Source organism: Panthera leo, chromosome E2 (genome assembly GCF_018350215.1).
Source record: "Panthera leo isolate Ple1 chromosome E2, P.leo_Ple1_pat1.1, whole genome shotgun sequence".
NCBI lineage: Eukaryota > Metazoa > Chordata > Mammalia > Carnivora > Felidae > Panthera > Panthera leo.
Genome location: NC_056693.1, coordinates 10,568,787 through 10,590,648, shown reverse-complemented (window position 1 = coordinate 10,590,648; position 21,862 = coordinate 10,568,787). Strand labels below are relative to the sequence as shown.

Sequence of the window (21,862 nt, the reverse complement as noted above, 5' to 3'; positions counted from 1 at the left end):
CATGGACCGGACCCAATAGCGGCGCGGCTCACACAGGGACGCATCACGCGCCGCCGAGCGGTGCCCCTCCGCCGGGGAGGCGAGTGGAAGGGACCCAGGGGGCGGGGCGCGCGGCCACGGAAAGTAGTCCCGCGGCGGAGGCGCGTGCCCGCGCGCGCGCGACTGGAGGCAAAGCCCGGCCCTGCGCGGGGTGGGCGCGAGGGATCCGCGAGCCCGTCGGTGCGGAGCGGGGCGCGGAGGGATCCGTGGGAGCCGCAGTGCGGCGGCGCGCGGGCAGGGCGGGGCGGGGCCGGGCGAGGCGGGGCGCGCGCGCGCGGCGGCCGTTGAAGGACCGTTGGGGCGGGAGGTGGCGGCGGCGGCGCGCGCTGCGGGCAGTGAGTGTGGAGGCGCGGACGCGCGGCGGAGCTCGAGCTGCTGCAGCTGCTGCCGCCGCCGGAGGAACCTTGATCCCCGCGCTCCGGACACCCCGGCCTCGCCATGGTGAGTGAGGCTGGGAGACCGCCCAGGCTGGGGCTCTGAGGCGGGCACGGCGGGCAGGACTCCCGAAGGGGCGAAGGGACCCAGAACGGGGAGTGTTGGGGCCCCGGCGAGCGCCTCTGGACCCCCTTCGGCCCGGGGGACGTTCAAACCCAGAGCGGGACATTTGGATCCCAGAAGGGGGGTTGGGGCTTGAAAAGCGACTTTTAATACCAGCTGGGGTGTTTAGACCCCAAAATGGGCACCCGAGCTCTCAAAGGGGACGTTTGAACCCGGGATGGGACATCTGGACCCTCAGAGGGGGCGTTTGGACCCAGAAAGGGCGTTTGGAGCCAGAGTGAGGCGTTTGGTCTCTGAGGTGGGGTGTTGGGACCCCACAGGGGGCGAGGTAAGAAACACTGGCTGGGGAAGGAGGGGGTGTCGGGGCTCTAATGAAGACTTTGGGTCCTAAAAGGATGCAGGGAAGGGAGATCAGAGGAAGGCCAGGCTGCCGGGGAGCTCCCGAGAGGGGGCCGTGTGTAGCTGGACCTGGGTGGGGGAGAGGGGCAGGGATGGGGGTGACTTCTGCAGATCAGACCCGGGGGGGGGGGGGGGGGGGGGGATGGTTCTCCAAAGACCGGCATTGCAGAGGAAGGGGGAGGAGGGCGAGGTGCAAGCTTAGGGGAGGAAGAGCCTGCGGTGGGTGGCAGTGGAGGTTAGAAGATGCTCTGGAAGCCTGCGGGGACTGAAAAGGATTGGGGTCGGCGAGGTGGTTAAGAGGGAATGGCGAGGCCGGTGCCTGCCAGTGGTGGGGAGCAGGAGGCCTCGTGGTTGCTTTGGGGGGCGGCCAGAAAGGGCTCTGAGGTCACTAGTGGGTTGGGGCTGTTGAACTGGGGAGGTTGGTGTTCTTGGGAGGGGGCTGGGGCTGAGTGTTGTGTTGGGTCCAGCAGAAGGTGGGGGTGGGAGAGGACGCTGGCTGCGGTGGTGGGAGGTGAGGTGAAAGGAGGCCTGGGGGTGGGGGTGGGGGTTGTTAGAGAAGATGAACGACAGCCAAGGTGGGCCTAGATTTGGAGGTGGATGTGGCTAGCTCCCTGGAAGTCTCCAGGGAAAGACCAGGACAAAGACTGCTCCGTGTAGATGGGGAGGGGGCTGCAGAGGCCAAAGGGAGTGGCCATACGGTCCCCCTTCCCCAGGAAGAATGGGGCTGGGCAGGAGGCGCCCCAGCAGTGGGAGCAGGTGGGCGGAGTTGTTCAGGCCCCTTATTGCGCACTGAAGCCGCATGAAATGGGGGTGGGGGGATCAAAGTTTGGGATGCACCAAATGAGCCAGCCTTGTAAGCGGAGAATTCTCACCCCCTCGCTGCCCTCTTCGGACCAAGAGGGCGGCTTTTTCCAAACCGGAGCCCTGGTTTTCTTACGGTCTCCGGCTCCCTGTGCTGCTCTCCTCACTTGTGCCAAATGACAGTGCAGTACAGTGTGGCGTCGGTGACAATCGGACGCCTGGTCCTGGGGCCTCGGGGTGGGGGCTGCAGAGCTGGAACCGAGCGGACCTCCGGAGGGACCCCTTCGTCGGCCTGAAGGCCGCTTGTTCCGCCCAGGGGCCTCCCCGAGCGCTTCTGTGAATTCGCACGGCGAGGGCTCTGAGAGAAAACCAGCAGACGAGCTCTTTCCTGCGCCCTGCCACCCACAGCACCCACAGCCCCCCCAGGCTCAGCGGCGGAACCGTGCACAGCCCTCCTCCCTGGCAGGGCTGGGGACAGCAAGCAGCCGCTGCTTGTATCAGATCTCATACTTGCTGACACAGACCCGTGGCTCCTCTTGCCATTACCCCGATTTCCCCCCGCGGGACCTGCTAGAGGGGCCCCGGAGAAGCGCCGGCAGGTGCCAGGAGGCCCCCCACCTCCCGGATGGGACCTGAGCTTTGGCCCCGGCTAGTTTCTCTTCCCGTTTGTAATCCGCAAGGTATGGGTGGGACGAGTCCCTGTGAACCGGCCTTGGACTTCGGCCTGAGCGCCGTGGCTCCACCTTGGCCCGGGTGAGGGGCCCTGGCCTTGGTTTCTGATCTCATCTAACACTGCTCCCTGGCGTTGGCTGGGGGCTGGGTCAGGGCAGAGAAATAATACCCTCTTCCCTCCCCCACCCCAAGGGTTGTTTTTGTTTGTTTGTTTGTTTTTCTTGTCCAGCCCCTGGCCAGAGCCTACGATGAGGGCTAAGGAAGCAGTAGAGCGGCTGGGTGATCTTGGAGACACTTTTTGTGAAAGCTTAAAATCTTCAGATTTTGGAAAGGGAAGAAACCCCGAGGAGGCCCCCCACCCCCCACCTCCGCCCGCCCGGCAATGATAATTTCTTGGGTGATTGTCTTCTGGGCAGTAACCATGCTTTCAGATCGAGACCTCGGGAGCTGGGACCTTTCCTTCACCAGGCAGGGGAGAGGATCTCCTAGTGCGGGGAGGGAGAGCGTCTGACAGGCTCTACAGGCAGAGCCGCGCCTATTTGCAGCGGCCCCAGAACCCCGCGTGGCATACCTCATCTGGACCGTCCAGCTGGCCTGGGGGGGTGGGGGGAGTGGCAGACACAGGCCTGCGGAGCCCCTTCCGGGCATTCCGGTCAACCTGTCCCAGCCCCCCGACGGTGCTGCCCGAAGGCAGAGTGGTGCAGTAGGGGTGGGAAGGCCCCGGATTGGGCCGGCTCTCCCCATCCGGGGCCAGGGGGGAGAGAGAACCAGGTGCCAGTAGGACGGCAGCCCTCCTCCCCGGACTGTTACTCGGCCCTCCTCTCTCTCTTCCCTCTCCCCTGGCATTGCCTGGCCCTCGGTAACCAGAAGCCCATCCTCTCTTCTCACTTTCCCCCCCGGCAGCTTCCTCGGGTGTCAGGACCGGGCTTCTCTGCCCATGGGAGCCAAGGGAAGCGGGCCGAGCAGGGGGCTCGGGGGCTGGGGCTGCCGGGCCGGCATTTTAGGAGCCCAGCAGCCCCAAGTCTTTTTGGAAGGCGGTACAGAAGCGTCCCTCCGGTCGTCGTCCTCACCTTCCCTCTAGACTTCGGACTTTTCTAGAATGTGCACGTGTGGTGTTTTTCCTTCTCCACCTTCTTTCCTCCCTCCTCCCTCAGCCATCTCTTTCTCTTTCATCATCACTGTGCTTCCCCCTCCCATTCCGCCTGTTTGGGGCTTGGCCTCAAGTTCCTCTTCCCTTAGATCTAAAAGAAAAAAGAAAGGAAAGGGGACATCTTAGACCAATTCTAACGTGACCAGTTCTTAGTGTTTGGGACGGGGTGGGGGTGGGAGGGTCGTGGCTAGCTTCCGGTGGAGGCTCTGGAGGCACCGTGCAGATAGTTCGCATCAGTTTTGAGGGCGTCCAGCCTCACGGCGAGAGCCGTGCTGTGGATGCGGAGCCCCTTCCCCCGATGGTGGAAGCAAAGGAGGGGGCAGCCGCCTGGGCACCAGGCCCGGTGGCACCTTGTCGGCAGCATTCACCAAAACCAGGGAGAATTCGGGTACTGGCCGCCTGGAGCTAAATGTTGGGACTCTGGCTCCCCCGCCTCGCCGCCCCCAGCTCCTCATCCAGAAGGTCCCCCGGCCTGGCTGATTCCCAGCACACCAGTGCAGAGGCTGGTCCCGGCCTCTCCTCTGCCCCACCCCCAAACCCCGCATGCAGCAAGGGCTGCCTGCCACCGACTGGCCGGTCCCCAGAGTGGCCGGGACTGGAAAGGGTTAAAAACTGCAGCGAAGCTGAAGCCGGGGAAGCTGACTTCAGTCCTCCAGCCTTTGCCGGTGGTGCGGTGGTGCTGTGCCGCAGCCGCCGCAGTCCCCTCCCCAACATTTGCCCCTCCTGCCCCTCCAGAAGAAACGGAACAGAGCACAGGACAGGCCAGGGACGCACAGCTGCCGCCTCTGGCCCGCCTGGGGTTCTGTCAAGTACTCAGAGCCGTTCAGCACCACCAGTTAGGAGAATTTTTGCCAGTTGGGTCCACTGTGCTCGGACCTGGCACCTCCAAATAGGTGACACAGAAACTAACGAAGAGCCCAGACATCTTCCCTCTGTCCTACCCAAGGGCTGGCCTGTTTCAGTGTGGAGCCTTCTAGAGCTGCACGGTCGGGCTTCCAGGGCAACTGCTCCCTTCACTCAGCCTCTGGGGCTCCCGGCGGCCGTGCTGTGCCAGCGCGGCTGGTCTGGGGCCCCCCAGCCGCTGTGGCCCCGAGGCACGCTAGGTCGAGACCGGAAGCCCTTGGGTCTGGGCAGCCTACTCAGGGCCCTTGTCGGGCAGCCTGGGTTTCCAGGCCACTTCAGGCCCCAGCTTCCTGAATCACCAGACTTTCTCCCAGACCCCGGCTCTCCTTCGGGCCCCGTCAGGCACGTGCCTCCTTTGCCGAGGTCCCTGGGTGCGTGGGCTGGCGTGGGCTGGCGTGGGGAACTGGCCTCACCAGAGGGGGGCTGGCCCAGTGACTGACTTTCTCCTCCTTGCCTTTCCAGGCTGACCAGCTGACCGAGGAACAGATCGCAGGTGAGCTCCCCTCCCCTCCTCCCCCTCGTCCTGCCCCGGGAGGGCCTTCGAGCGCCCGGCCAGGAGTAGCACCCGACAGATGTGCTCGTGTGTTCCCTACGTCGCTTAATGCCGTGCCTTGTGCTTCGAGCGTGGGGAACTGTGGATATTTGCACACCGCACCCCGATTACACCGGCCCCCGTGGTCCTGAGATGCCACGTCCGTGATCCTCTCCTGAGCTGGAGTCATCCAGGGGGCCTTTGTTGACCCGTGGCTGCAGGGCGAACCCCTCCGTCTGTCCCAGCTCCTGCCAGTTGGGCTCGAGCCTCCCTCGGGGGCTGCAGAGCTCCCGTCCCACTTTAGGAGCCACCCAGGAGATGGCTCGTCACTCCCACCTCTGCGCTCGCCTGCGCTCCGCACTCCCCTCTGCACGTGCTTGCAGCCACTCTCCTCTGCCAGAAACGGCTTCCCCTCGCCCCTCCTCATCCTTTGGGCCTCTGCTCAGATGTCATCTTGGAGAGGCCTCCCCTAACTCCCGGTCTCAGATCACCTTCCTTTGCTTCCCAGCACGTCACTCCAGGCGCTCCCCTCGTAGCTCTTCTCACTGTCTGAAACTATTTTATATCTTTACCTGCTGTGTCTCTTGTCACTAGGTGTGAGCAACTTGAATGGGGGGCTTTTTTTGGTTGGGGGGGGTCCGTTCTGTATCTTCAGCGCCCAGCACATAGTCAGTGCTCCGTACGTTTTGTTGGCCAAATAAATGAGTAAGCAAATGGTCGTACATCTCCCGGGAAGCCAAAAGAAATCCTGGGATCCCATCTCCTTCATTTTTGTGGCCACCTGCCTGACCCCTAAGGCCCAGAAAGGTCACCACTGCAGGAACTTTTGTGCGATTGAGTGGGTCGCTCAGTCTCCCTCTCCCAAGACTGCACTGCCGAGGACAGAAAGCGCCTCTCGGTTCATGTCCACGACCGCGGGCCAGCACGAAGTAGACACAGGGGAGGGGCTCACGGAACGGGCCCCTGCAGCTCCCCAGACCCCAGCTGTGCTGTCAGGTCCGGCGGGCCGCGTGATGAGTACTGAATGCCCCACGTCGGAAGCGGGAGGAGGCCAGAGTCGACCTGCCTTCGTCTCCTCCCTCCCCCCGCCAGCCAGCCCACAGTCGGTCACGCTTTCAGTTTGGAAATGGCCCCCAGTGGCTGTGGAGACCCGCCAAGGAGAGCTGGGGAACCGCCCTGTTGGGTGATCGTGAGCTCAGGGAGCCCCCACGACCCGCCCCCTGCCCTCCACAGCAACGGCAAGGCCTTGGCGCTGGGACCGGCCTCCCCGGTGTCCCTGGGGAGACTCGTCTCCCGGTGGCCCGGAGGTTGGGGGACACAGCTTCTCTCTCGGCTGTGCGTGTGGCTCTCGCGGCACCTGCCACCCACACCCCGGCTCTGCCCTTGTGTGACACAGACAGCACGCTCTCCGCCCCGTCCCCATTAGCAAACTGTCCCCCACGTCACCCCGGCCCACACCCTCTGGGAATAGGCTGCCAGGCATCTGTTCCCCAGGGAGCCCCAGGTGCCAAAATGGGCCCGGTGGGAGGGCGGCAGCCGCGTGCTTCTGTCCCCGCTCCTGATGCGTCCCCAGCTGTGGCCTTCCCACTCAGCGCCACTAGCTCTCCATCCCGCTTGGCAGCCGGCCCCTCTCCCATCCTCCGCCCACCCCACGCGCCGTCCGTCCGCCGGCCGCGCCCCGCTGCCGGCCACCCCCTCACCGCGTCACACGCGGCCACTCCTCCTCGGGGAGCCGGTGGCGCCGGCCCGGGGAACCGGGCCCGCGGTACCAGTCGAGAGGTACGCGGGGCCGGGCAAAGGCATTTTGCAGCCTCCCCTTCCCTTCCCAGCCAGTTGGCCTTGGCCGGCCTACTTCAGATAGAGAGTTTTCTTGGCTCTTGTCCACTCTGTGACTTTAGTCCGTTTCATCATCTGAGAGAGAGGCTGAAGCCAGGGACCAACAAGAACTGTAGAATTCTCTAAGAACAGCCGTCAGCCTGTGTTTCCCCCTCTGTCCTCGCTGAGCCAGGTTGGCGGAATGGGTAGCTTCACCGGTTACAGAGTAGGTGCTCAATAAATGTTGACTGAAGGAAGGGGTCTGCCCTGAGCCCCGAAGCAAGGGGCTCGGACTAGAAGTCTTGCTCTGACTTCTTCAGGTAGGACGGACTCCCTTGGCCTTCGTCCACGGACAGTTTTCCCTGTGGTCCTTGACCTCTGCTCCGTTCCCTCTCGTACCCCAGAGTTCAAGGAGGCCTTCTCCCTCTTCGACAAGGATGGAGACGGCACTATCACCACCAAGGAGTTGGGGACGGTGATGAGGTCCCTGGGACAGAACCCCACCGAAGCCGAGCTGCAGGACATGATCAACGAGGTGGACGCGGATGGTGAGCCCCGTGGCGCGGGCGGACGGCCCCACTCTGGGGCACCTTCCTAGGGGTGACGGATGAGCGGGTGCCGCCTCTGCCGGGGCTCTGGTGTGGCCTCCCAGGGTCCGGGCCAAGAGCACTCCCGACTCCCTTCTCCCCGCTTCCAGGGAATGGGACCATTGACTTCCCGGAGTTCCTGACCATGATGGCCAGAAAGATGAAGGACACAGACAGCGAGGAGGAGATCCGAGAGGCTTTCCGCGTCTTCGACAAGGTAAGCGGTCCTTTGCCGGAGTGGCTCTGGGATCCGGCGGAGAGACGGGTGGCTGGGGCCCCGGGTCACCGCTTCCACGAGGCACGGGTCCCGGTGCCGGCTTGCCGCGTGGCCTCGGGAGGCCCCCCTTCCCCTGCTGAGCGTGGGTGCCTGCCGGTCCCCGCCGTGCTGCCTCTCCCCCTGGGCCCACCCCCCCGTCGGAGCCTCAGGTTCGGAGCCCTTCCCCGTCCCCACACCCAGGACGGCAACGGCTACATCAGCGCTGCCGAGCTCCGTCACGTAATGACGAACCTGGGCGAGAAGCTGACCGACGAGGAGGTGGACGAGATGATCAGAGAGGCCGACATCGACGGGGACGGTCAGGTCAACTATGAAGGTGAGCTGACGCCAGGCGCTTGCTCCGGAGCGGCCGCGAGGCGCGGCTTCGGGAACAAGCCCCAGGCCCCTGGCGCCCGGGAGGGCCGCCGGCCCGGCCGCGCTCACCCGCTGACCCCCCGCTCTCCGTTTCACTCCACAGAGTTTGTACAGATGATGACGGCCAAGTGAAGGCCCCCGGGCAGCTGGTGATGCCCACTCTCGTGATCTCTCTCTTCTCGCGCGCGCGCTCTCTTCAACACTCCCCCGCGTTCCCCGGTTCTAGCAAACACCAGTCGATTGACTGAGAATCTGATAAAGCAACAAAAGATTTGTCCCAAGCTGCATGATTGCTCTTTCTCCCTCCTTGAGCCTCCTCCCTCCCGTGCCCACCGTCCCTTCCTTTCTCCCTCCCCCCTTCCATTCACATCTTCCGAGGCCTGATGCGTTCGTAAGACGAAGCCCCGTTCCCCTGAGGGGAGCCTCTGCCCTCCTCCTCCAGCCCGGGTGGCTCTCCTCCGTTTTGGTTTGTTTCCTTTCGTGCGTCATCTTCTTTTGGGTGCCGGGTGGCTGCCAGCCCCGTCCCGGGACCTGCTAGGGAGGGGACGAGGCCTCACCCGGACAGAAGAGCATGCCTTTTACTGTTGCATGCAACCAGCCCCGTGACTCCGTGTGCACATCCCGGCAGCCTTTTGGGGCAGGGGTGCCGAGAGAGGCGTTCCAGAAGGACTTGGGGGGAGTTGAGGAGTTGTGGTATTGACTGGCTGTGGCCCAGGAGGGGGTCGAGGGGCAAGGGAGTCCCGGAAGCCGGCGTTCTTTTACCAGTCGAGGGGGCCGACTCGCCCAAGGGGACGGACAGAGCGGACCACGCTCAGATCCCACCGGCCGCTGTTCTGAAACCGTCCGATCGACTTCCTGAGGTCGGGCTGGGTGGGGGCCGCTCGGCCGGGCCGCTCTGCAGGTTGTCCACACCGTGTTTCGAAAGCGATCTCCGGCTGTTCTGTAAATACCTGGTGCTAACGTCCCATGCCGCTCCGCCGTGAGGCGCCCGCCCGCCCGCACCGAGGTCCCCTCGCTGGAACGGATGTGGGGATGTTGCTTTGTAATGTACAGGTTATCCTTTGGGTTTGGTTTTCTTTTTTCTTTCTTTTTTTCTTTATGCCCCTTAAAACTAATTCTGTCAAAGACCCTGCCGGGCTAGCCGAAAGGTGGGGAGAGGGAAGGCGAGCCCCACCACGCTCTCGAGAGAACATACCTGCAATAAAACGGTGTTGGCGGCTAGCTGCCCGGAGGACTGGCCAGCCGGCCCCTCCCGCTTCTCCGTGGTGACTTGGTTGGCTCCTTAACATCTGTGCTGTCTCTGTGCCCTCTCTCCCTTCGCCCGCCTGCCTGCCCCCACACTCCCCCAGCGGAGAGCATGATCCGTGACCTTGCTTCTGATTTTCGCCTCTGGGACAAGTAAGTCAATGTGGGCAGTTCGGTCGTCTGGATTCTTCTTTTCCTTTTTCTGTTCAGTTCATCTTGCCCCCCCCACCCCCCACCCACACACACACACACACCCCGCCCCCAGGTCGTTCAAGTGGCTTTTCTTGGGACCTGCCCAGCTTTGAGAATCTCCTCACCCACCCTCTGGCTCCCAGCCTCTGGGGAGGGGAGGGGAGGGACGGGGCTTGGTGGGAGACCCAGCCAAGAGCTGAGGGTTAAGGGCAGGTAGGCGTGAGGCTGTGGACATTTTCGGAGTGTTTTGGTTTAGGTTTTGGTTTGTTTGTTTTGTTTTTTGTTGTTTTTTTTTTTTTTAAAACCGGGCAATATTGTGTTCAGTTCAAGCTGTGAAGAAAAATATATATCAATGTTTTCCAATAAAATACAGTGACTACCTGACTTGGGTCTTCCCCTCTCGCCTCTATTTCTGGGCCTGCTCCCTGCGTGGGCCCTGCAGCCCTGCCCTGGAAGAGCCTTTCCTCCACGCTCGCTCAAGAGCCTCGTCCTTGTCACTGGCTGCCGAGAGGGGACCTCTGAGCTGGAGTTCTGATCCCAGCCAGATTTCACGGGTCCGGGTCGTTGAGGGTGGGATACTGATCCCGCAGCGTGGCCCATCAACTTTGCGCGCTCACCATAGTGATGGGGGTGCACCGACCCCTGTCTCCGGCCGGCGAGGGAGCCCAAGATGAGGCCAGGGAAGGCCTGAGGCCAGTTCGGGCCATGAGAGCATCCCGTCCCGTCGAGCCGAGACCCAGACCCGAAGGATGAGCGCTCACACTGGGAGGGAGGCTGTCCCAGGGAACAGCAAGGAGGCAGACCCAAGCTGGCAACAGCAAGCCGGCTGAGGCCCAGCTGGGGGATTCTCAGGGTGCTCTGGGGAAGAGGTGACATTCACTGGGAGAGGGCACGAGGGCGCGGGACGAGATTTGAAACGAGCCCCAAACGACACAGGGGTACGAAGAAACAAGGGCTGGGGTCCGGTGGTTCCGTAGGGGAGGCGCGGAACCATCCTCTCCGCCAAACATGAGCCCCGCCCCCGACTGCAAATCCCACCTGCTCCCCGTTCCCCGGGGGTGCAGGGGAGGGGGTGCAGGGGATGAACCGTTAACGGACAGGGTCTAACTTCTGACCCGCCCACACTCCACCTCCTCCACCTGGCAGGAGGGAAACAGGGACTGAACCGAGTGGAATTTTAAAACAACTACTTTTCGCTGCCCCATCCCTGGCCTTGGAGGTTAGAGAAGGCCAGCAGCGGGGCCCAACCTCGGGGGCCTTCCTGGCGGCAGAGACATCAGGCCAGGGCTGGGCCTTCCCGCCGTGGGCCAGTCACCGGAGCCCAGCGCCGCGGGTGCGCAAGTCGGGAGCAGCAGGCCGTTCTTCCAGAGCCCCAGCTTCTGGGCCCCCTTTTTCTACCCTCTGGCTGTGGTTTGCCTTCCGGTGCAGCGGAGAAGGTGGAGTGTGATGGATGAGAGCCTGCCCCCCCCCACCCCTACCCCCGAGAGGGCAGCTGCCCTCTTAGCTGCCAGGACACCTGGGGAAAATTCTGGTCTCCCAGTTGAGAGGAAGACAAGTTTTGGTGACCCACGGAACTGGGCTCCAAGCCGTGTGAGCCCTCGCTACAGAGAGTCCGCGGGCTCGCCAAACCTCAAGGTCGGTCCGTCTGTGCCACTTCCTACCTGATAACCTGTGGACCTCAGTTTACCGTTCTGCAAAATGGAAAATAGTAATGATCCCATAAAAGGGAGATCATAAAAACATCCACTTCAGAGCGCCTGGGTGGCTCAGTCGGTTAAGCATCTGACTTCGGCTCAGGTCACGATCTCATGGTTCACGAGTTCGAGACCCGCTTCGAGTGAATCCCACTTCTCTCTCCCTCTTGCTCTCTCTCTCTCTGCCTCCCGCTCAGTTGTGCCCTCTCTCTCTCAAAAAAATAAATAAAACTGGTATTTAAAAAAAAAATAGGGGTGCGGGTGGCTCAGTCAGTTGAGCGTCCACCTTCAGCTCAGGTCATGATCTCACGGTTCAGGAGTTCGAGCCCCGCTTCGAGTGAGTCCACTTCTCTCTCCTTCTCCCTCTGCCCCTCCCCTGCTCATGCTCTCTCTCAAAAGTAAACATTAAACAAATATATTTAAAGGAAAAAAACCCACCGACCTCAGAGGGCTGTGCCAACCACTTTCTAGACACGTCTCATTTAATTGGCGCACGGACGAGATTGAGTCCGAACAAGACTCCGCACCCAGTTGGGGTGCACATGCTCTGCGCCGGGGCACCTGGCCCTAAAATAATGATCAAAATCTGGAGGGCCCCGGGCGGGTAAAGCCTCCCGCACCACACCTCTTGGACGTGGCCGAACCGGGTCCCCAAACCCCAGATCATTCGGATTCCCAAACACCCAATGCTTTTAACCACCGCCTCGCCTCGCACTGCCTGCCCTGCTCTACTGCCTGTCATCGTTTTTCCCCCTTGGGCCCTATGTTTTGAAAGACTTTTACTCCCAGACAGGCTGCGCTATTAAATAATCATGACTTCGCTTTCCCATTCTTTATTAATCAAAGACACGTAGACGGCACTCAGAGCTTCTAATGGACACAAGGCAGGCACTGAGGGAGCTGACTCCAGCCCCGAGTAGAGAGATGTTTGGAATGGGAATCATTTCCAGTTCAGACTCGCAGGTCTGCCAGGCCAGCTCAAACCTGTCCTTTGAAGGTGACTAGCCGAGGTGACCCAGCGGGGGGGGGGGAGGGGGGGGCGCCCACCCAGGGCCCCCTCACTTTCCCCCCTCCCCCCCCCCAGGGGTAGTGGCCACTGGGACCACTAAGTGTCATCCCCAGTGTGACCAGCAGGTGGGGCAATGGCTGTAGAAAGCCCCCGAGAGTTGCCCCTGGTGGAGACCAGTGTGTGTGTGTGTGTGTGTGTGTGTGTGTGTTTGTACGCGCGCACCAGTCCCATCTGTGGGCCAGGCCGAGTGCCTTCCCAGAGGAAGTCCAAAATGACTAAAATGAAGTTATAAATGAACAAAGTCTCCTTCGCTTCCTGACACCCACTCCATGCTAGGCAGGCCCCCTGGCTCTGCTCTCCCAGATGCCTGTGCTGTGCTCTCAGCACATCCCAGCTTGCAAGTTTGTATCTTTTCTGCTTATCGTGAGGCTTAGTTCTGTGACGTCGTCCAACTGGGCAGTGAGTGAGATGGGGCCAAGGTGGCGTCCGGTCACTGCCATATCCCCAGCAGGCACAGAGCAGCCTTGGGCCCCCTCCCCCCACCCAGGGGGCTCCAGGGAATCTGTTGAGTTAATGATGAGCAGGAGGCTGAGGCCAGAGACAGCACCTTGAGCACGACAGAAACATTCCTCTTTCCCGGGCTCACTTTCTGGCAATCCTCAGGTCCCACTCAGCCACCCCCTCCTCCAAGAAGCCCTCCCTGGTGTCCCCGTAGACTGCACCCCACCCCCCATCTCTCAGCCCCGCCCACTCTGGACTATGGGCCCCAGGAGAACAGGGCCAGGGCCGTCTCTGTCACTGCCGTGTCCCCAGCACCACAGTCTCGACCTGCCCAAAAAGTGCCGAGAGTGCTGAGATAGGAGTGAGTGAGTCTTCTGCGAAGAGGAGTGGGGCGCCTGGCTGGCTCGGTTGGTGGAACGTGCAACTCTTGATCTCAGGGTTGTGAGTTCAAACCCCACTTTGGGTGTAGGGATTACTTAAAAACAAAATTTTTAAGAAGGAAAAAAGAGAAGGAATAGTTTAAGCAGGACCTGAAGGGCCAGGGTGCTTTTGAGGGTTGGAAAAGGGGAAACACTGTTCCAGGAAGGGTGAGCTCAATAAACAAAGGGGTGGAGGCCACATAGGTCTTGCGCAGGCTCTCGGGGAAACCTTGGTTGTCTGCTGTGGCTGAGAAGACAGGGAGGGAGCTGTCCCTTGGCCGCCACCAGAGGGAGCCCTCGGAGCTTGGCAAGCAGGGGAATGACCGCTCAGCCGGGGACTGTGGAAGAGAATACACAGGCAGTCAGGGGTCAGGACACCAGCTTCAGGAGAGGAGTTTCCAAATCATCCCGGAGGGGCTGCTGGGAGCTGGGGCGAGGAATGCTTGAAAACCCCTGGCCTGGAAGATGAGGTGATGGGGTCGGCGATTAAACAGTGGGATGCAGAGTGGGGGGACAGACTCTTGAGAAGTCAGGCCTGGTGGTTAAAAACCAGCAGAAAACCAGCCCCAAGGGGCGCCGTCCGACTCTTGATTTTGGCTCAGATCATGATCTCACGGTTGGTGGGATCGAGCCCCACCTTGGGCTCTGCGATGACCGCCAGCTCGGAGCCTGCTTGGGATTCTCTCTCCGTCACTCTCTGCCCCTCCCCCACCTCAAAATGAACATTAAAAAAAAAAAAAGCCATCTGAAAAATGGGGATGACAATAACACCCACCTCAGGCTTGAAAGCTGTGGGTTCAACTGCCCAGCCCTGTGCTGCCATTGAGGGAGCCCTAAGAGGCCAGATAGAACTGACCCACTTTCCTAGACAGCACAGAGAGAGGAGACGGGCGCCCCCTGGGGGTCTTGCCTGGACAGGCAGGCCCCCTTTCCCTTGCCTCCAACCCAAAATGCGCCTCTGCAATCCCTCCACCCCCCCCACCCCCCATCCTTTCTCCACCGCCCTCCAAGGGCCCTTTGGGTGGGTTCTCACTGAGGCTGGGCCAGGTTTGGCGACAAAGGCCAGACCACCTGATGTCTCTTGGCCCCCCGTTTGGTTTTTGTACAAGTCAAGTTTTTGATTATTAAATTCAACCAAGAGGTCACTCTGGCAAGACTGTCATAAAAGTTTCTACACACGCTCGATTTTTTTTTAGCATTTTTTTAGCATCACGTTAGCATTTTGTTTAGCATTTTTTTTTATCGTGGTAAATGCCCATAACATAAAATGTACCATTTTAACGCGTACAATTCAGAGACATTTAGTATATTTTCAGTGTTGTACAACCATCGATGCTACCTAGTTCCAGAACGTTTTGATCACCCCGAAAGGAAGCCCATGGCCATTAAAGACGATCGTCTGGACCTATTTTTTAACTCTCCCAGACACCCCTCTTTCTCCGATAATGTGATTCAAATCATAGTGGCTGGGGAAAAAAAGAAAAAAGAAAAGAAATGGGGAAACAACGGAAGCAAAGTGTTGCTTTTTCTCAACCCACGTTTCAAGCCACAGACAACAATAGCAGCGGCAAGGACGGCAGTAACAGTAACGCGTCTTGGGGTATTTATTCCAGGAAAGCACTGTGCTACGCTGCTTTCCAGGGGGAACGGGGTAATCCTGAGCACAGCCCTGTGAACTGAATACTACGTTATCATCGCCCTTCTGCACAAAAGGAAACCAGGGCCCAGGGAGGCACCGCCACTAGCCAAGCGAGCTGGGTTCCGGAGATAGAAAGATCAACTGCGCCCTTAGACTGTGCTTCCTCCTCGCTGTGTGACCCAAGGCTGGCGATTGTCCTCTCTGGGCCTTGACTCCAGCTTCTGTGGAAAGGCTCCAATAAGATCAGGCTGGAGAGAGGGTGCACCCCCCCCGCCCCCGGCAGAGCAGAGGACTCAATGATGTCAGCTGCTGTTATCTCTATGGGAGGCCCATGCCTCCCTCTCCGGTCCCTCCCCAGGTACATGTTTATGGTTTAACCCTAGAGCAACTACAAAGGGGAACTGGGAGGGGCTGGGGGGAAAAGGCTGTCCCGGCTGTCCCTCTGTTCACCGCCTACCACCCCAAACACCACTTCCTTTCCTGTCAGTCAGCTCCCTCTCAAGCACCCTTGATCTCGGGCCTCTCGGTGGGCAGGCGACGGCCTTGAAGCCAGAAGCCAGAAGGCTGGCGATCACCCCAGCGGAGTCCCGGGGCGGGGCAGAGACTGGTCTAGGGTCTCCAATACCTGCAGAGTCAGTGCCCGCTATTTGTGGAATGAATCAATGACATTTTTGTGAGGGCTCCGAGGACACATGAGCTGAGGTCAGGCTTTGTAAGTAAGCGGGCGGCTGTTTACTCAGGGACAGGCACAGGGACTTGGGTCTGCGTCCCTGTGCCCGGGTGGTCCCTGGGATCCGTAACTCCCGTGCCTTTGTCCTCGGGCCGCCCTCGTCTCCGCCGGCACCCGGGCTCCCGCCCCCGCAGTCCACATCTCGCAGGCCACCAAGCCATGCAGCTTCCCAGGCACGTGTCCAGAGTGTCACCTAGCATATGACAATCTCTCCTTCCTCCGGTTCCCCCCCCCCCCGCCCCCCGCCCCATCTCTTCCACGTCTGATGGGAAATCAGGAGTGAGGGGAGGCAGGGAGCTTGTCCAAGAATCTCTGGTTCTCATGAGGCAGCAGAGAGGGTGGCTTTTGGAGTGGCCTGGGAGAGGGCAGGGATGTCCCCTGGGGTTTGGGGGCGGGCCAGCCAAGCACCCCGAAGGGATGAGGATCAGAGCCAGAACCTGAACCAGAGCAGACCTGACTGCACAGAAGCTTCTGGGAACTTTCCCGCCCTCTAAATATTTAGACAGTGAGATAGATGGGCAAGCGAGGACCAGAGCGGGCCGGCCAGGCCCCCAGTTATTTTGAGAGACCTGTTCTTTTTGTGTTCCAGGACAAACGTCCCCTCTGTCCCTCCCTCTTCTCCCAGAGCCTGCCGTGGCCACCCTGAAGAAGGAGACATAGGGGAATAGCAGCTGATCACCCCCCGCATTCAGGGGGTCGAGATTCCAGCAGACAAGGACCCCGAGACCCATCCCCGCTTGTCCACCAGCGGCCGTGCCGCCCCTGTGTGTCCGGTTCCTGCTTCCGGGACACAGGGCAGGAGATCGCGGCAGCCGGGTCAGCAGAGGGAGCAGGCGGCCGCCGACCCCTCTTTGGATGACGTTCCCGTGGTGCTGGCGGATCGCTGTGCCTGGGGTAAGCGTCCCCCCCGCCCCTCGCCCCAGGCTGACAGGGGCACCCATCTCTCCTCCTTCCCCCCAAGAGCAGTGGGGGCCCTTGAGTCCTTCCTCCCCGAGGCGGGCCGGGAGAGGGGTGTCTGCGAGTCGCCGTGGGCAGGCCTGGGGCAGAGGCAGCACAACCAGGTCCTGAGCCTCTGGAAGACAGCCTTGCGGAAGAGGATGAAGACCCAGGGGTCGAGGATGGGGTTGAAGGCGTTGAACCGGAAGGCCAGGAGGTCCCCCACCTCGCTGCTGTCCGGGGCGATGGCCTGGGTGAAGCCTCGGACCTGGGGACAGGGCGAGGGCATTAAGAAGCACCCGTGAACCCCCCACCCTCCCCCACACCCCCGCCCTCATGCCCCTCCTTCCACTTGGGTCGCTGGCAGGAATGAGGGAGGGGCGCCCTTTAGAAAAGGAAGGAAATAAGATAAGATGTAACCTAAGTGAGAAATGCATCCGGGGCGCGGAGGGAGAGAAAGTCCCAGGAAAGTACCAGCCTAGAGGGACAGAGCTGGGGTTGTGTGGGTGTGTCCCGGGGCCGTGGCCCCTGCGTGTGTGTGTGTGTGTGTGTGTGTGTGTGTGTGTGTGTGTGTCTCCACACCTTCCAGCCTCTGAGTTGTCCGTAACCCCCGCCCCCTAAGGTTGGATGGCCCCCAAATCTAGCCCAGCCGTCGCATTTTACAGAAAGAGAAGCCGAGGCCCAGAATACAGGGCCGGATGACCAGGTGGCCTTGCCACGTTCCAGTTCCCTGGAGAAGCAGGCAAGGGGCTCTGCAGGGAAGGGGCAAGGCTGGGAGAGTGGGGCAGGGGTGGGAAGGGCCGGGGGGGGGGGGGAAGCAGACCCTGGAATCTGGGGTCCAGACCTGGCTCTGTGCGAATGTGGGCAAGACACATGACCCTCCACCGGTAAAAATAGCGACGGGACAGGAACTTTGTTCCGTTCCTTGCTAAGTGCTTGTGGAATGGGTGCAACGGGTCATTTGAAGATTATTCCGGAGAGAATTTGTAAACCGCAGAGCACAGGGTGGACCCAGAGCAAGCGCGCAATGAACCGTGGACCTTGTCATCACCGCGGGGGTAGGGGAAGGTTGGGGCGTGTTTAGAGGGGTGCCGGAGATGTGCAAGGCTGGGAGACCAGGGGTCAGCAGGGGTCCAAGAGGGCAGAAGCACGGGAGGGGAGGTGGGGGAGACTTCTCCGGAAAGCTGGGAGTTGCTTGGCCACGGACAAAGCCTCCGGCCTCGTCGGCTGGGGGGGGGGGGGGTGGTCTCAGCGTCCCCATCCGTGAAACGGGCGCAACCGCCGGAGGACAGAGCCGGGTGCCGCCCTCCCCCTCCCCCTCCCCCTCCCCCTCCAGCTGCGGAGAGGACTCACCGTGAGAGGCAGGGAGCACACGGCCATGATGCCCGTCATGAGAGCCAGCAGAATCAGGTGGTCAACCTCGTCCTCTCCCGCCCGGGGCCCGGGCACCAGCGAGCCCTGGTGGCGCCTCTGCCGGCGATACATGCGGCAGAGGCTCAGGGTGACGGAGCTGTTGCAGAGGACGATGGCGGCCACCAGCAGGGCCACGAGGCTGGCGTAGGCCAGCGAGAAGGCGCAGCCGCCCGGCTCCGTGGCGCGCATCCGGATGAAGCACCAGCTCCCCGGGCAGTACTGCTGATGTTGGCCCAGGCCCAGCAGGGGCAGCGAACAGAAGAAGGTGCAGAAGGCGTAGACGGCAGGCAGGGCCAGGCGGGCGCAGCGCGGCCCGTCCAGCTGGGCGTAGACGTAGGGGTGGCTGAGCGCCAGGCAGCGCTCCACGGCCATGGCGAAGAGGATGAGCGTGGAGGCCAGGCCGAAGAAGGTCATGGCGAAGGCGAAGGTGTCGCAGAGCGTGGGGCGGCCCCGGGCCAGGCCCAGCAGCGAGCTGTTGCGGGCGTAGGTCACGAACACCGCGGGGCTCAGGAAGCAAGTGCCCAGCAGGTCGGTGACGGCCAGTCCGGTGACCAGCACGGTGAAGGCCGAGGGGCGTGACCGTCGCCGCGCCCCCAAGATGCCTAGTGCCAGCCCGTTGCCCACCACGCCCGCCACGAACATCAGGGTGCTGGTGGCTGGCCCCACCGAGTCCCGCACGTAGGTGAGGTTCCTGCACGAATCCGCCATCCCCCCTGCCTCCTGGACTAGAGGGGTCCCCAGGGGACAAGGGGGGGATGAGGGGGAGCCGGGTCTGCCCCCCCCGAGCCCCACTCAGATGCCCACCGCCCTCCCCATGGTCAACCCCAAGGTCCACCGGTCGGTCTGCCTCTCTCCTCTCTCTCCCTGTCTTTCCCCCTTCCCTCTCCCGGTTCTGTCCTCTCCCTTGCCCACCCCTTCTCTGCCTCTGCCTCTCCCTCTCCCTCCCCTCCTCACCGCACCTCTGTCTGCCTTCTCTCTCAGTGCCTCCTCTGTCCCCCGCTCTCCTGTCAGCCGAGGTCTGTGTCTGTCTGTGTTGGTCTGTGTGTGTCAGCTTCTCCCTGCTTCCCTCCTCCTCCCTCCCTCCCTCCCTCCTCGCCTGGCCCCGGCTTTTTCATTTCCTCCCTCTGCCCCGCCTTCCCCTCCCCTGCTTGCTCTAGAGGCACCCCTCCCCAACCTCAGGCTCTGTCCATCTCCCCTGCCCGGTCCAGGTGCCCTCACTGAGCCACCTGCCACTTCCTCGCAGGAGGGTCTCTCTCTGCTCTTCTCCCTTCCCCGGTGGCCCTGCGTGGGGACCACTGAATGTCACACTCGGGGGCACACCGGGACGAGACCTAAGGGGCACAGCTGACCGGTCCGAGAGGCCGTCTGGGGGTGGCCTCTGGGATCCATTCTGGGCTCCGGGCCCCGGGGTTAGGACACTGCCCAGGGATTGAGAAATGACCAGGAAATTCCTCCCCGATGTAGTGTTTTACAGGCATTACTGCGATCTCTGTTCCCCGGACACAATTCGCTCCTTCCAGAAGGCTGGAGAAGGAGGTGGCCGAGCCAGAGGAAAAAATGCCAGTCCCTGGAGCCCATCCCAACTTTCAAGCTCGCCCAGCCAGCTGAGTCTGGGAAGAGGGATTCGAGGGACTTGGGACTTGGTGTCCCCGCCGTCGGGTGTGGGGGGGAGTGGGGGGTTGGGGGGGGACCCAGGGCTTCCAAGAGCACCAAAGGGGAGCGCCCTCCCACCTTCCGGCTTCTTGCTCCAGCAATCCCAGGCCCTTAGGCCAAGCTCTGGTGACCTTGACTTCCAGGAATAATTCTGGCCACAGACGGCAGTCCAAGACTCCAACATCACTGTCACATGGTTCTCTCCCACACCCCAAACACACCCCCGGCCACCGCCACCCTCGGGCCAGTGTGGTCGGCCTGCGTGTCCCAGCTGCCAGCACAGCCTGTAACGGGTCCTGGTTCCCACTGAGTCAACGGCTCCCCATTCAGCCTCCCCGCCCCTAAGGGCCCGAGACCCTGTCGGATACCCCTTAGGGGAGGCCCGTTTGAGTTAGAGGGATGACAAACTCCATTTGCCCTGAGCTCCTGTCCCCATCCCACCACTAACTAACTAACTAACTGTCCTGTCCCCATCCCACCACTAACAGCAGCTTCACGGGCCTGGCGGCCAACCGCGGCCAGTGGCCCATCCCAGAGCCCCCCTTTGTCACAAGGAGAGAGCCTGTGTCCGTGTTGCCTCATGTCCAAGGCCAGGAGGGATTAGCTGCAGACTTCCCCTCTCTGTACCCAGGCCCCTCAGTGACCACAACCCCCGCACCCCTTCTCCCCCTCTCCCTATCGCCCGTGCCCAGCTGGCATCCCGGCTTCCGGCCTCAGCTCCAGCCATAGCAGAGGCTCTGAGAGGGGGGGCGCCCGTGTGTATGGGCCTCAGGCCTCCTAGCTATGTGGTCCCCCCCCCCACCAACCTGCCACCGCCCCATGCTCTGCGGTCCCCAGACAGACCAGAGGGAACTCAGGAAGTTGTATCATATTAATGAAAGATGACGCCTGGCAGGCTTCTGTCCTGTCGGAGCATCAGGGGAGTTGGGGGGGGGGGCGGGGGTAGCTCCGGTTCCTGGAGCCTCCCTCCCACTGGCTTCCTGTCCCCACTGGGGACGTGAAGCGTTCAGGAAGTCCACTCTGCTCCCATGCCCAGTGAGGCCTCACACACCCTGCCCCCCCTCCAGGCCTCAGTTTATCCACCTGTGCCACTGGGGGCCTGTTGTCCCGGGGCCAATGTCAGTGCTGGACACACTTCCACTTACTTTCCGGGAACCCTGACATCCTGCCCAGCTGGGGCCACGCCTGCAGCAAGGGCCACAAAGGGTTCCTCTTCCTGCAGGTGCCTTGGGGTGAAAGGTCACCCCAGCTGTGCTATGAGGGGGCAGGCGGCTTCCACGGGCGGGGGAACCGTGGGAAGGAGCCGCCCCGGGGGGGTGAGTCAGCCTCCTCCCTCTCGCACTGGTCGAACGCGACTCAGGCGTCCCCAGAAGGACCGCGGACAGAGGGGCAGAGGAGAGGACAGCCCAGGGACAGCTGGCGCCGGCCGGCACAGAACCTGGGCAGGGTGGGGCCGGGGGTGGGGTGGGGTGGGCACCGGGGGGCGGGGTGGGCACCCGGGGGCGGGGTGTGCCAGGGACCGTGGTGGACGTGTGACCTTCACGTGAGGGTCTGTGTGGGATTAGTGTCACCCGGGTGAGCCTTGGAAGAGCGCTGTGAGTGTGTGTGTGTGTGTGTGTGCACTCTGGTGTCCCTTTCCTCGAAGGTCCACTCGCCCATCGGTGTCCGCTGACGCGTCTTGTTGCGGGTGTCGGCGCCTGGGTACCGCGGGCCCATGGGCCTCTTCGTGGCTGTGTCTCCCGCGTCGGTTTGCAAGGGAAGGTTTGCTGCCTGGTGTCTTGGGAAGACACGGGTTCTGGAAGCCCCCCCCCCTCCGCCACCCGCCGGCCACTTGCTGTGTGACTCCGGACAACGACTTGGTCTAGCTCAGCCCTGATGTCCTCCTTCCTCGAGTGGCTGCCTCACGCTTGCTGGGGGCGTGGTGTGGACGGTGGGGGCAGAAGCCACCCCACCCGCCTCCAGGCAGCCCTCAGGTAGCTGCTGGCGGTCGTTATTCCTTCCACAGACTCCCACCCGCTTAACTGTGTGCCCAGGGGGAGGGCCCCAGAGGGGCTCCGAGGCACGGCCCCCCTCAGTGTGCGGCAAGGGGAGGGGGGAGGGAGAGGAAGGTCAGAGCTGGAGCCTGGACCGGCAGGCCCTCCCCTGAGTCATCTGCGCCCCCCAGGTCTCCCCCACCCCTGCTTGTTGGCCAAGGCCTCCGGCTGCCTGCCTGGGCCGCATCTGGCCTTGCGGCTGAACTCACGTCCCCCCCTTGCCCTGGGCCCAACCCTCTCTTGGCTCCCAGCCTCCTGACCTTGCCCCGGGAGAAGGGAGAAGGATGGACCCACCCTGTACCCCTCCCCGCCCCACGCACAGACAGGAGTGAGCACAGCCGCGTCAGCTCTGACACCTGCCAAGCCTACCT

The 21,862-nt window shown here is 62.1% G+C and overlaps 2 protein-coding genes across 3 annotated transcripts; one reads left to right on the top strand and one right to left on the bottom strand.

Annotated features, from left to right (window-relative positions):
* The first annotated feature begins 350 nt into the window (after positions 1 to 350).
* CALM3 (calmodulin 3) lies at positions 351 to 8,308 on the top strand. Of its 2 annotated transcripts, none has more exons than XM_042919261.1 (6): positions 351 to 480; positions 4,925 to 4,955; positions 7,214 to 7,357; positions 7,507 to 7,613; positions 7,854 to 7,989; positions 8,131 to 8,308. In XM_042919261.1, exons 1-6 carry the CDS (start codon positions 478 to 480, stop codon positions 8,157 to 8,159), a joined length of 450 nt encoding a protein of 149 aa, XP_042775195.1. In that variant the 5' UTR covers positions 351 to 477; the 3' UTR covers positions 8,160 to 8,308. The 2 variants fall into 2 exon arrangements, with proteins under 2 accessions (XP_042775195.1, XP_042775194.1); XM_042919260.1 differs by lacking the exon at positions 351 to 480 and adding an exon at positions 605 to 865.
* A 5,986-nt stretch (positions 8,309 to 14,294) lies between these two features.
* PTGIR (prostaglandin I2 receptor) lies at positions 14,295 to 18,709 on the bottom strand. Its single transcript, XM_042920207.1, has 2 exons — positions 17,746 to 18,709; positions 14,295 to 16,660 (listed from the first exon to the last, which is right to left on the bottom strand). The coding sequence occupies exons 1-2, from the start codon at positions 18,511 to 18,513 to the stop codon at positions 16,274 to 16,276; spliced, it is 1,155 nt and encodes a 384-aa protein (XP_042776141.1). The 5' UTR covers positions 18,514 to 18,709; the 3' UTR covers positions 14,295 to 16,273.
* Between the last annotated feature and the right edge of the window lie 3,153 nt (positions 18,710 to 21,862).

What these genes read in the sequence shown, in the direction of transcription:
- PTGIR (XM_042920207.1), bottom strand. Translation starts at nt 18,513, where the DNA reads ATGGCGGATTCGTGCAGGAACCTCACCTACGTGCGGGACTCGGTGGGG. An exon ending in TGTGCTCCCTGCCTCTCACG is followed by an intron (nt 16,661 to 17,745) that starts GTGAGTCCTCTC and finishes CCCTGTCCCCAG; the next exon opens with GTCCGAGGCTTCACCCAGGC.
- CALM3 (XM_042919260.1), top strand. Translation starts at nt 755, where the DNA reads ATGGGACATCTGGACCCTCAGAGGGGGCGTTTGGACCCAGAAAGGGCG. An exon ending in CTTTCCGCGTCTTCGACAAG is followed by an intron (nt 7,614 to 7,853) that starts GTAAGCGGTCCT and finishes CCCCACACCCAG; the next exon opens with GACGGCAACGGCTACATCAG. An exon ending in CGGTCAGGTCAACTATGAAG is followed by an intron (nt 7,990 to 8,130) that starts GTGAGCTGACGC and finishes TTCACTCCACAG; the next exon opens with AGTTTGTACAGATGATGACG.